This window comes from Scleropages formosus, chromosome 4 (genome assembly GCF_900964775.1).
Source record: "Scleropages formosus chromosome 4, fSclFor1.1, whole genome shotgun sequence".
In the NCBI taxonomy this organism is placed as follows: Eukaryota; Metazoa; Chordata; class Actinopteri; order Osteoglossiformes; family Osteoglossidae; genus Scleropages; species Scleropages formosus.
In genome coordinates this window covers 5020623-5033472 of record NC_041809.1, presented here as the reverse complement: position 1 = coordinate 5033472, position 12850 = coordinate 5020623, and the positions used below count along the sequence as shown (strand labels likewise).

General features: G+C 51.5%; 1 protein-coding gene across 2 annotated transcripts in view; it reads right to left on the bottom strand.

Annotated features, from left to right (window-relative positions):
- Positions 1–12850, bottom strand: part of sptbn1 (spectrin, beta, non-erythrocytic 1) — an 82997-nt gene that overhangs the window by 18274 nt on the left and 51873 nt on the right. For both annotated transcript variants that reach the window (XM_029251378.1, XM_029251379.1), the window contains 15 exons: positions 12290–12463; positions 11740–11831; positions 11230–11310; positions 10985–11100; positions 9861–9973; positions 9439–9626; positions 8737–8854; positions 8049–8207; positions 5917–6219; positions 5432–5585; positions 4465–5335; positions 3557–3694; positions 2056–2812; positions 630–832; positions 64–154 (listed from right to left, as the gene is read on the bottom strand). In XM_029251378.1, coding sequence (XP_029107211.1) covers positions 64–154; positions 630–832; positions 2056–2812; positions 3557–3694; positions 4465–5335; positions 5432–5585; positions 5917–6219; positions 8049–8207; positions 8737–8854; positions 9439–9626; positions 9861–9973; positions 10985–11100; positions 11230–11310; positions 11740–11831; positions 12290–12463 — 3558 coding nt within the window. The remainder of the gene's footprint in view (positions 1–63; positions 155–629; positions 833–2055; positions 2813–3556; positions 3695–4464; positions 5336–5431; positions 5586–5916; positions 6220–8048; positions 8208–8736; positions 8855–9438; positions 9627–9860; positions 9974–10984; positions 11101–11229; positions 11311–11739; positions 11832–12289; positions 12464–12850) is intronic.

Genomic DNA, 12850 nt, shown 5'->3' with positions numbered 1-12850 from the left:
TCATACGGTAATGCAGTTTAGTAACACATACGCTGTACAAATGAGATCTCTGCTACAGCTTACCTCCTGGCAGTCTTGCAGGAACTTCTGGAGATCCCGGTTGTCCTTCAGCCTCATGAGCAGCTCGCTGGCCGCCTCGCGGTTCTTCCTGTGTCTGTGAGAACAGAGAGCCAGGCGTCCATCGCTGATGTATCTCAGGGTGCTTTGTATGCACCGCCCCCCATAAAGGGAGATGCGACGCAGGGGAGGGGCTCACTCTAATCCCTCCCGATTAACAGAGACAACGTAGAGATGGGAGATTAGGGCCTTTTCACTGAGGCCGTGTAAGCGGGGCCTCATCTGAGGTCTGCATCGCCCAGGCATAGGAGATAAAGTAATTGTACTTCATCTTTATTCAAAAATTAAGTCGAGAAGGACAACAAATATTATAGTAACTACATGCAGACTAAAGGTGTTTATAAAATTAAGACCGGGTCACATACTGAGTGACAAAGAACAGTCGCTCCGTTGAAGCCTATCCATCGTGGAGCTGAGCTCCACTTCTTTCCTGCAGAACTTCGGAAACCATCTAGCGTCTCCTAAGTGGTGTGTAGAGAACAAACAGCACTGGTCCGTAAAGGGGACTCTACCTGTCGTCGATGGAGTCCACCTTCTCCTGGATGCGGTCCGAGTTGATGTTGCCGTCGCTGACCAGCCTGCGTCCCGTCTCCACCACGGCGTTGATCTTCTCCTCGTTAGCGTCCATGGTGGTCATGAAGTCCTCCTGCTTCTTGATGGCTGCTTCCGCAGCCTCCAGAGTGGTGGGCATCTCTGTGTGGGCGAGCACATACTCCTGGGGTTGGGAGGGAGAAGGGAAGGGAGGTGTAAGCTCTCGTTCTCTCTCTCTCTCACACACACACACACACACACACACACACACACACACACACACCGATTACGTGCCGAGGAGAGCGGTCGGCAAGATCTCGGCCCAAGGCGACCAAGCATCTCCACAGTTAAATTCGGAGCTCGTTGCGTCCTCCAGTTCCACATTCCACATCCTTCCACATTCATTTCTAGAAATGAGTGAACCCGCCAAAGTGGACAGGAACCAAAACCAAAACCGCGCCACACCACGCTGTCCCCTGACTGACTTTTGCTGGCCGTGCTTTGCTGAGGAAAGGCACCAACGATACCTAACAAAACCGCTGGGGTAAATGTGGCTGCATCGCATAATTCGTTGACTCCACCTCTGGAGGAACGAACAGTTGACGGCCGCGTGCCGAGACGTCGGGTTCTACCGCGGTACCAGGACGACACCTGATGAGGATGTTCGCCGTAACGGTGTGCTGTTATAGCCGTGCTGATAAAGAAAGGCACATGTAGAAGGTCTTCTACATGTGTCTGGGGAGAAATGTGACAGAATGAGACCAAACTACGGTCTAGGGTGATGGATGCCTACCGAAAGGACACGTCTACAACACGACCTCCCAAAGCTGAGCTTGTGACACACAAAGAATTTGCTAAACTGAAGGCTTTTTTGGTTATTTACCCAGAACATCAAGCTGTACAGTCTCAGTTCTGTACCCATTTATCATCAGTAACTACCCGTTCGGTGTGAGGTCGCGGTGGTCCAGAGACTATCCTGGAAACAGAGGGTGTGAGGTTGGGTGCACCCTGGATGGGACAACAGTCCATTGCAGTGTCTTCATGCACACTCATTCACTCAAACCTACACAAACCAGTTGCAGTCACCAGTTCACCTGAAACACATCTTTGGACTGCGGGAGGAAACCAGAGCACTCAGAGGAAACATGCCAACTCCACAGAGACCGAACAAGGAGCAGCTCTCGACAGCCCAGGAGCCGTGAGGCATCACCGCTTCCCACCCCTCTCAGTTCTGTACCCTTTACAAAAGCAAACTTGGAGCTGAACACATTTAAACTGAAATAACCTCTAAGACTTTAATGTGTTTCAATGTCCTGTGAGTATTATTAGCGATCCATAACCATCATCTCAATTAACCTATTGTGCACTGTTAGTTAGCGTTACGAGTGGGGGTCCCACCAGCGTTACCTGGTTGTTGAGGAAGGCCTCGGCCTGCTTGGTGTCCCTCAGGAAGAGCTGGTACGCGTGGGACTGGGACAGCAGGCTCTGCCGGTTCTCCCACATCTTGTGGAGCTCATTCCAACCCGTATCGAGGGCCTGCAGCCGCTGCCGCAGGAACATGTACTGGGCGTCCGTCTGGCCCTGCGTCACCATCTCGCCCATGTCGCGCATCTTTTGATAGTCTTCTTCATAGTTGTTGATCTCGTTCTTGATGTTCTCGTGCTGGGTGAGCAGCTTTTCGGCCTCCGCCAGCGTGTTGGGCATGTCCTCCGAGGCGATGGCCGTCTGCGTGCGTGAAAGCCAGGACTGGAAGTCGTCCAGGTCGCGCAGGAACTGCTGCAGCTTGCTGGCTTCGCCCAGCGACTCCTCACGGGTCCTCAACGTGGCCTTCATCTCTTCCCACACGCCGGTGATCTCAGCTAGGCGGCCCATGATGGCCTGGGCCTGGTCGGGGTGCTCGGCCGCCAGACGCTCCGCCTCCTTCTGCAGGTCGCCCAGCTTGTCCTCGATGGCGGCTAGGTCGCGCTCCATGCCCGTCAGCTTGCGCTGGAGTGCCATGACGCCTGCCAGGTCATTGCCCAGCTCCTGGGTGGACTCGATCACCTTGGTCTTCTCGCGGATCCACGACTTGGTCTCATTGCACTCCAGGTGGTAGTTCTGCACACCCAGGGCAGAGTTCAGGGAGTCCTTCTTCAGGTCCACCAGGTCACGGAACTGGCTCCACCTGCCCCAAGAAACAGCCACAGTCAAACGTGGTATTGCAAGGCAACTCTACATGGCTGTCCATTGTGAACGGATCTTATTCAATACCAAAAAAAAAAAAAAGTCTTATTTAGATCTGAACTATTCCAAAGGGCGTGGAAAACCTCACACTCAATACCGAAGCGTAATTATTCATGCAATAAGAATAACAACTCATCCGACTCAATCTCGTTAGGAAAAAGAGAACAGAGCGCAGATGTCATTTTGCCTCACGAGGTGGGCAGCTGCAACCCGTTAACCTTCCACAAACAGGAAGTGGCGATGTACCGGTTGCCGTGGAAACGCACATGCCGCGGCACAATGCACGCGGAGCTCGTCGAGTGCGCTTTTCAAAAGCCGACGGAGGAACCCCTGGAGGTAATGTGCGCGCCTCGCCGCTTTCATGAGAGAACCCGCCGAACGTTGCTCGCGACTAATGAGCCTGTCGATTTCGGTGACATTCAGGGAGGCATTGCGTAACTGCCACCCCCCTCCAGCCTCGAAAAGGGTTCCTTCTGCCTCTCCAGCCTGTGGAACTTGTTGAGGTCCAAGCAAAGAGCAGCTACGGACCACCTGATCAACCTGAGGTTGGGCTTAGAGAGTCCGATATTTGTTAACCTTGACAGTTTACCTTGAATTTCCCTCGACGCCGTACATTCCAATCACATCACCGTATCATGCGTGGCGAATGTGGTCTCGATGTCCCAGAATGACGTAGAAGGTTTACCTGGTGTTAAGCTTGTCTTGCTGGGCTTTGATCTCCTTCTCGCCAGGGTGTCCGCTATGCACCAGCTGCCTGGCAATCTGATTGACCACGGCGACACGCGAGGCCTGATTGTTCATCTCGGGTTCTAGACTCTCGAACCTGAGGGAAAGGAAATACACACACACAGATGTGGACTCTTCGCTTCGGGCTCCTTCGTGAGCGTTCGCTGTACACTTTAACACATCTGCCATTGCCAAAATGGCACGGCAGCACGCATCGAAAAGGCGGCGGTGGGCGCTTGCGGGAAGGGCACGGCCGAGTTCAACGTTCCCCATAAGGACGTTGGGCTGTCAAAGGGTGGGGGTGGTGGTGGGGGTAGCCTTGGTTATTCCGTGTGCCTGAAGCTCATTGACAGAACGCCCTGGCCACGAACCGCAGCACTGGAGCCCACTTAGTGCGAGCCGACAAAGGAGAACTTGGTCAAGGACACGAGGACAGACCAGCCCACTGTGGAAACCGTCCAACATTTGGCCCGAGACACAATGTTGACTGACTGTGCTTTCAAAAGATTAATGAGAGGTAATTTATTTTCGCAGGACAGATGTGGAAAAAAAAAAAAACACAAAAAACGTTTAATGCACTTTTACTACTGTCATTAACCTTTAGTCCTATGATGCCTTTGTTGAAGGTGACCTACAGTGCCAGACATTTCACTGTCCCACCAACAAGGGTAAGTCGAAAAGGATCCGCAACAATAATTATTAAAATTCACTAAAGCACACAGTTTGACTCCCCCATATTTACTAATTTATATAGAAGTGTATTCTTGCTCTAGTAATTCAAAGTAAATACCTTGATCAAGGGTAGTACAGCTGGAGAGGGCATTCGATCGGGGAGCCTTTAGACCGCAAAGCTACGCTGGCACTCACCTGTGCTGGATGACCTCAAGGTCTTCCAGTTTCTCTGGGATCTCCATGCTGTTGAGCCACTGCTCCTTCTCGTCGATCCACAGCTCGCAGGCGTCTGCCTCGCTGGACATCTTGTAGAGGGCCAGGGCGTCCTGCAGGGCCTGCTTGCGTAGGCGCGTCAGCTCCGCCACCTCCTTGTAGCGCTCCTCGATCCCTGCGAGGCGGTTGCGCACCTCTTCGGAGCTGGAGTGTTCCCCGGGCAGGGTACGCGACTGCTCGTGGAGGGCGTCGATCACAGGCCGGTAGCTGGCAATCTCTTCTGCCACGTCCTTGTGTTTCTTGACCAGCGACTGGGTGGAGAACTCATCGTGGCCAACATCAACGCTGGACACGATGCGCAGCACATCCAACATCCAGGCATCGATGTCGTCTGCGTCGGCTTGGAATTGGTGTAGGCTCAACGCCTCTTCCAGACGAGCCCGGCGCACCGCCGAGAGCCGGCCCAGGGCGGCCCACTGCTCCCGGATGTCGGCAACGCGTTCGCGGATCTTGTCGGCGCCGAAGTGGTTGGCGGCCACCATGGCCTCGCCCTCGCGGACCGTCTGCTGCAGGTGACCGCTGCGGCCGCTCATCTCGTCCTCGAAGGCCTTGTGCTTGCTCAGCAGCCGCACCACGGCCGTCAGGTCCCGGCCGCAGTCCTCCGAGGAAAGGATCTGCTCTTTCTCACGGATCCAGCCCTCCTCCTCCGCCATCTCCCAGAAGAACTTCCAGAGGCGTCTGGACTCCTCCAGCCGGGCGCGCCGCTCCGCTGCCAGCTGTGTCAGTTCCTGGTAGCAGAACTCCATGTGGGCCACGCGGTCCCGGATCACTTGCGGGTCACAGGGCTTGTAGCCTGTAGAGGGCGAGTCGCGGAGTGAGAGGGGAAACCAGCGCTACAGAACTAGTGGAAGAAATCTGATTCTACGTTCGTGCGGTCGCTGGTGCTCACCCTCCGTGTCAGTGGCAAACTTCTGTGCGGTGGCGTTGACATTCTTCACACGGTCAGCCTGGATGCCAATGTCAGCCTCCACCAGGGCATGCTTCTGTAGAAGGTCCTCTACTCCTAGCAGGTGCTTCCCATAGTCCTGGGATAGCAGCAGCATCTGGGGGGGGGGGAGTCGAAAGGTCAAGAACCATGTCAGGCAGCCCATAGTCAGGGCAGTTAATGCTCATGCCCTTGGGTCTAGCTGCAGCGGCACTGAATACAACTCCTAGCGTTTAGCTTGAAAAAGACTAGGTGGAAAGGTCATGCTGAAATATTCATTGAGACCATCAAAATTTTATAGGTGCAGCTAAACACCCCAACGAGAAATGAGGCGATCGCAGTAAATCTGCTGTCAATCAACTAAACCGGCTCATAAGAAAGCCAGTGCAGCGAGCTCAAGAATCCCTTGCTCCACCCGACCCAAGAAGAAGCTGTGGAACAGTCCTCACCTTCATCTCGTCCATCCAGTCCATGATGTAGAGCATCTCCTGGAAAACTTTCTGCAGGCCCAGGTTCAGCTCCAGCCTCTGGCGGCGGGCACGCAGCAGCTCCAGGAGGTACTCCCACAGGCGGATCACGTTGTCCTTGCGTGCCGTGATACGCTTGATGTCGTGGTAGTTCTCCGCCTCGAGCTCGCGGGCTACGGCCACCACCGCCTGCACGCGCTCTTCGTAGGCCGCGATGTCCGTCTCGATGGCCTCGTGCTTCTTGGTCGCTGCTTCTACCGCCTGAAGGTCAAAGCCAAAGTTGTCCTGGAGACGGAGAATGGGAGTGAGGGTACAAACAAGTTAAAAATTTAAAAAAAAAAAAAAAAAAGGGTCAAATTTGGAGAGCACCTGGGACGGTTACTATCTTACAGTGCAAAGGCGGGCTTGTGGAAATTTCACCGAATTTTAACACACGGCAATTAGACGAACGCCGGGAACGAGGGATAAACACGAGCGTGCGCACCGACGGCATCTGCCATCGTCTCGTCGGCGCGTTTCGGTCCATAAAATAAACTGTCCTTCCGATATGGGCCGAAACAGTTTTGAGAGCTCCGGTATATATTACAGCAGCAATAAGACACGACGGCTATAAAAACTAAAGCAAGACTCGAGTCATTTTCATCGGTACCACGCAGGAGCGCATAAACACTTTTTCACGAGCTGCTCCTTCATCGGGTCACCAGGGGACGCTAAGCACCTCTTGCGAGTCTCGACATCCTGACAACGTGTGGGAGGGGAGGGTCAGCGCAGAGCATTAACAGCGGGGGCCAGGTGTACCGCAGCAGACCTCTCAAGGCTAACAATGGAGTAAAATCAACAGTTGAGAAGTGCACACTCGCATATTTCACCTTTACATGCACCTCGCGGCCCTAGAGAGGTAGAGTGATGAGCTCCACATAAATTCTGCAGAAGCGTGGGGTGTATGTGACAACAGATTTTTTTTAACAACACTTTTGAGAGGTCTGTGGTCTCTGGGGTGTTTTAAAATAATTCACTGTCATGGGCTGCGTGGGAGTGTTTAACGTAAACCTGCAGCATGAGCTATCAGAATATTGTCTTTTTTTTTTTTTTTAACAAGACATTGGTGTACTGTTCACTACCCCTCTGCTCCAAAGTACGTGTGCGTACCTTGAGTTGTGAAGGTGAACTGACGGGTATTCGGGGGGCAGGATACGCATTTGCCGAGCCAGTCCAGGATACGACATTGACGCGTATTCAGATCGCAAGCGGTGCGCCGGCAGCACGCTGGAAAAATAACGTGGGTGCCCAGGAAGTGCGCCGCGTACGGGGGTGGGTCGTCAGCGTGTAGCGGTGTGTATTCGAGCACCGCGAAGGCCTCCTTCGGCGCTCAGGGTTGTGTACTACGGTGCTTTGTAACTTACTCCGGGAAAAGTTACACAGCGGTATTAAGGGGCAGATAATTGTAAGGAGAATATATCATCTGCGTAGAGAGGCGGACAGCTGGTAGTGTAGTGGTTAGAGCTGCTGCCTTTGGACCTAAAGGTCACAGGTTCAAATCTCAGCTGTAGTACCCTTGAGCAAGGTACTTGCCGTAAAACTGCTCCAGTAAAATTGCTCGGCCGGATAAATAGTCGCGAACAGATTTAACAGTGTGTTGCTTTGGAGAAAAGCGTCAGATAAACAAATAAACGTAGAGGGCAACATTTGTGCCTTGCTTTAAACAGACAACAAATTATCTATTTTTCTATTTCCTTTCCATGCCTATTTATGCCGCATTCTTTATAATGAGCACTTTTGAATTATATCGTCCCCCTTTTTTCGTTTGTTACTCATTTCCTATCTCCTGTTCTCCTGCTCTCTTCTCCTCCTTCCTTCTTCTCTCACTCCTCTCTCTCTGTCTGAAGTGTTTTCCCAAACATATTCATGTATTGTTATTGCTACTATTTTTGCATTTATTGACCTTCCCACAATTGAGGGTGAATGATGTTGCCGCACTTAATGGGCGAATTCGAGTTGGGGCGACTTCAAGCAAGGTTTACGCACATTATGTGTACGTCTTTCTGGAGTGTAGGGTTGTGCATCCAGGCCTTGGGATGTGCGTCGTCGCTGTGCCGCGCTCCGTACTCTCATACCTGTGACACCAGGCGCTGGTTCTCGCTCAGCCAGGTCTCCCTCATGGCTGCCTTGCGGTCAAAGCGGCGAGCCAACTGCTCCAGCTTCTCCTGGCGGATCAGCTCAGTACGCAGGGCCAGCTCTCGCTCGTGTTCCGCCTTCTCCAGTCGCTCCCAGGCCTGGCGTGGAGCAAAAAAAAAAAAAAAAAACGCTCAGAACACCACCCCGCCGAGCTGGGTTACCTCAGCGCTCGGCGCCACTCGGCCATAACCAGCGCTGACCCACTGAACGAGTTCAGCGCAATCAGAACGGCTCCGGCACATCGCGGCCGTTTCGGTTCGGCTCAGCGTGTCGAAGTGTCGTTACGGAGAGCTGAAGGGTTTATGTTTTAGCAGGCCAGGTCACGGTCATAAAACATTCATGGAAATTAAACATTCAGCTTCCCCAAATGTCCTCCAAAGCTCCCTGCTCCACTGAGATCGGCACCAAATGTGGCTGCTTGCAGCGTGCTTTCCAACACATCCCATCAGTTTGCAGCTTTTCAACAGCTTCATCTGCTCAGTGGCAATGAAAGCATCTTAATCTCATCGAGAGTTCCCGTCCTCTCCAAAACACACACACACACACGCACACCAATCCCATAAATCACGATGTGGTTCGGTCCTCTAAGAACACAGGAGACGAGTGACCCTTTGAGGGACCAGTCACCTTGTTGATATCGGAGATGAGCTTGCCCTCCCGAGGCATGTAGACCTTCTGGTTGTTGGCCCTCATCTTGCTCTGAATGGTGAAGAGAAGGACCTCCAGGTTACCCTTCTCTGTGAACCTGGGAAATAAGCCAAGAGAAATGTAAACATGAGGAGAGCTCTTGATTTTCACTCCATTTTTTTTATTGGTAAAACAACCAGTTATACTTGGCAACGGCTGAGTGTTTCAACACCGAGCGGCCTTTTGTTGGCTATTGATTTTCCAAACATGGAAGCTGGTAATGGACAAGTGTTATTTCTCAAAACTCAAGGGGTGAGACTTTAAATTTAGAAATGCAGCCAAAGATACGGGTTGAGGTTTGCATGGATGTGGCAGCATAAGGTCATTTCTGCTGGGTAACTGAGTCACCCATATTCCCCCTCATTGTGAAGCATGAGCAAAACGTTTGACTTTGGATGCGAAGTGTTGCAAGTTTTAATCCTGTCCGTTGTAGTCTTCAGCTCCCTCGAGAACGACTTAAACTGAGGAGTGGAAGTTCAAGCATAAAAATGGTAGAAACGTTACTGTGGATGACAGCCTCTGCTAAGGGGACAAGTAACGTGAAGCTATTTCAGTTGGTTTGCAACCAGGATGGAGCCCCTCAGCTGCTGGCTGGTGAGGCCTACATGCGTAGGGTTGGCCACAGTGGTTGGGAACACTCACTTGGGGGGCTTCTCCACGGTTCGGTACGTGTTGAAAGCCTGCAGCTGCTGCTGCACTCCCACAAGCGAGTTGGCGAACTTGCGGTTGTTTAGGATGATAATGGTTTGCTCAATCCACTCGAGCAGATCGGAAGCCAGCGACTCGTACTTCTCGATCATCTTCTCCGTCTCAATTGCATTGTCCAGCACCTGGTTGCAACAAATAGCCACACAAACAAAGGTCAGTAATAGTTTAATGTCAAAGTTGCTACCCCAACAAATGTAAACAATGTCTAGAACATGCCGTTCATGACTAGGGTGCTGTAACCAGGACTTTTTCAGGGAGGACATTTGCCATAGAGTGGTGCTGACAGACCTTCCTCAACCACGCATCCCATTCATAGCAGTCAAGTCCACTCTGGGCTTCCTTGTACTTCTCCTCACCTTCCCAATACGCTTTCCCTCCACTTTCAGTGCCTTCATCTTGGAGAAATAGTGGTAGTAGGTGACCACGTACGTGATGATGGACTTCTCATCAGGGTGGTCCACACTGATATCTGCCAAGCCAGAATTTAGTCAGTCAGCCAGCACTATGAGGCGTCGGTCAGCAGACAAAGCAACGTGCGTCTCCGTTTGGTATCCTGATGTTCTTATCAGTAGAGTATCTGGACAAAAAGGCTGGTTTGACTTCCTCGTGAAAGCCAAGGAAGAATTGGAAATTGATTTTGAGGGAAATGGACTTGAGTAACAAAAACGGGGAAAAAATGTGTACGAAAGACTTATTTTTTTAGGCAGAACAATGATCTGGAACCATCGCACGCTCTTGCGCTCCCCGCGCCATCGTCCATTGCCCTGCTCAGTTCTGATGAAACAATACGGCATTGCATATCACGCTGTGGCACAGTTCTGCTGCGGTGGAGGAGGCTGCCGAGGGCAAGCTGGAATGTTGGGTCATGCAACGCGCGGAGTTATGGAGCGGTCACGAGCGCCCAGCCAGGAGGTGGGCTGGGTTTCTGCAACTATGGCCTTCCAACTTTCCCTGAGATGTCAGACCAAGCATCTCAACCCAGAACGTTGCTACAAGAAACCAATTTGGTAGAAAGGGTAGAAGAAAAGATTGCCAATTTTCAGGTTCCCAAGTGACTAAGCTGGGAAAAATCGAAATTTCAAGTTATACTGCTGACCAGAAGAGTGACAAGAGCAACAGTATGTGTCCGACGCTGCAGTCCTCACGATACCAGATTCTCATAATAAGACTGTGATTTGAATATTACATTAGCGTGGGCTGTTAATATAAGCAAACATACTCTGTTTATCCCTGGCTCTTTTATACTGATGCTTATTTTGACACCAGAGTCCAAGAATTGTTCTGAGCTGTGCTGTTTGCAAAACAAAGGCCAAGTTACAGTCTAAATGAGCCTTAAAACCTCAAAACAGAGCTTGCTGGCTCCAATCTGCGAACAAAGACGCACAAGGCTGCTTGGTATTCCATTACACGACGATTGCCAGGAACGTTTCAAGGATCCGCGACGTGAGTTGGGCTCAGACCGTCATGGAGGTGGGCTCACCTTCAGGGTCCAACAGCTTGGTGAGCCCCAGGTGCTGCTCTGCCAGGTTGAAGGCATTCTGCAGATTGTAGTGGGCATTGGACTTTTTCAGCTTATCAAAGTCAATCAGGTCTGGTCTGCAGAAACACACACACACACGGCACATCAAAGACGCGAACGCAACGATAGCCGACCTACGTCCTATGCAAAACAACACAGCGCTGGCCTCCTTTAACCCCTTATGTGGAACCACGGCTGGGTCATACCTGTGTTTATGAATGAGGGCGTTGAAGGCCATGCCATCGCGCCAGCTTGTCGTGAAGTTGTGGATGTTTACATTGGGATACCTGCAAAGATATTTACACGTCATACGAGCATACAGAACAACGATGATGGTTTGCTCTGCTCAATGTGACCTTCTGATCATGCAGGAGAACCATGCAAACATTTAACAATATTTGTTTAAAGATGTTCATTAGACAGACACGCATGCAGTTGGGGTCTCGATCTGCGTCTCGTCCCACAGCCTCCAAATTGGACGACGATAGAATAATACATAACTAGACGTAACTAGACTAAAAACGATTTCCTGATCTTAACTCGACGTATTGCACATGCAGATGGGTTGCAAAGCGTGCCATCCGAATGAGCTTCAGGATGGAGCGGAGTCTGGACCAGGACAGCCCGCGGTATCCGAACGGAGCACTTTGGGACGGGCCGCAGTTGGCGCGAACCAAGCCGTGCGCCAACACAAGGTCACGCCGTAGGCCGCTCACCCTGCGGTCTTCATCTGGCACCACAGCAGCAGGGCATCTTTGGCGGACTTCTTCTCCTTGTTGTCTTCGGTCTCCACGCTGATGTCCTGAATCTGTCAAGCAGCGAATCCAGACACAGCGTCACACGCAGAAGTGGCCGTCAGCATAATCCAGATGACTGACAGGCCATCCCTCATACACACACACACACACACACACACACGCGCGCGCGCGCGCCCACAGTGGCACTTAAACTGGTGCGCTAATCCCCTATAGAACATGCTGCTTTGCCAGGCCCTTCAGATCTTCTGCTCTTATTCGCTTCAAGTATCTCAGGATTTATGCAATTTAGGGATGGTAGGAAATTACTTTATCTGTGAAATGAAGGACATGAAATCACATGGCTTTTTTTAATTCTTGGTGTCTCAATCGCATTTCTTCTACACAGAATTTGAGTTTTAACTCAAAATCGAGCAGTATCCTACGTGTGACATTCGGTGCTTCGGGTCCTCAAAAGGGCTTCCGCTTCACTGAATACCTTGGCAACCGGGTCAAATTTGGGAGAAAGTACCTGGAACCTGAGGATGATGGTCCAGATGAGGCCCAGCGTGAGTCTGTGGTTACCGTCGACAATGTCATGAGAGCCCATGTTCTCCAGGTGCACTCTCTGCTCCTTGAGGAACTGCAGCGCCTTGTCCACGTTCTCCAGGCAGTGGATGCGCATGCGGCCCTTGGTGGGCTTCGGCTGGGGGCGAGAAAAGAGAACACCAACCACGCTTGCTATTGTGCAACTCCTCCACCCAAAGACTTTAGGATGCGCCTCAAGGAACTGAGCTTATAGACTCTAAAACATCAAGAGTCCAACTGTTAGACTGCAGGTGAATTTAAGAGTCCTCACTCATCACCAGGACCAAATAAAGACCAATGACTTGGAGCTACTTCGGCTGAAACAGAGCTCCATATTGAGATTATCTGAAGATGCTCTCACATTAAAAGGACCAGTTCAACCTTGACAAAATCTAAGCCAACAGTGACATCAGCACTTCTGAGAACCGCTGCATTATGCATGGAGAAGCCCTTCCCGTTGCCCCATGGTAGGGAAGAATGAGGGACTCATTACAAGACTCCATGC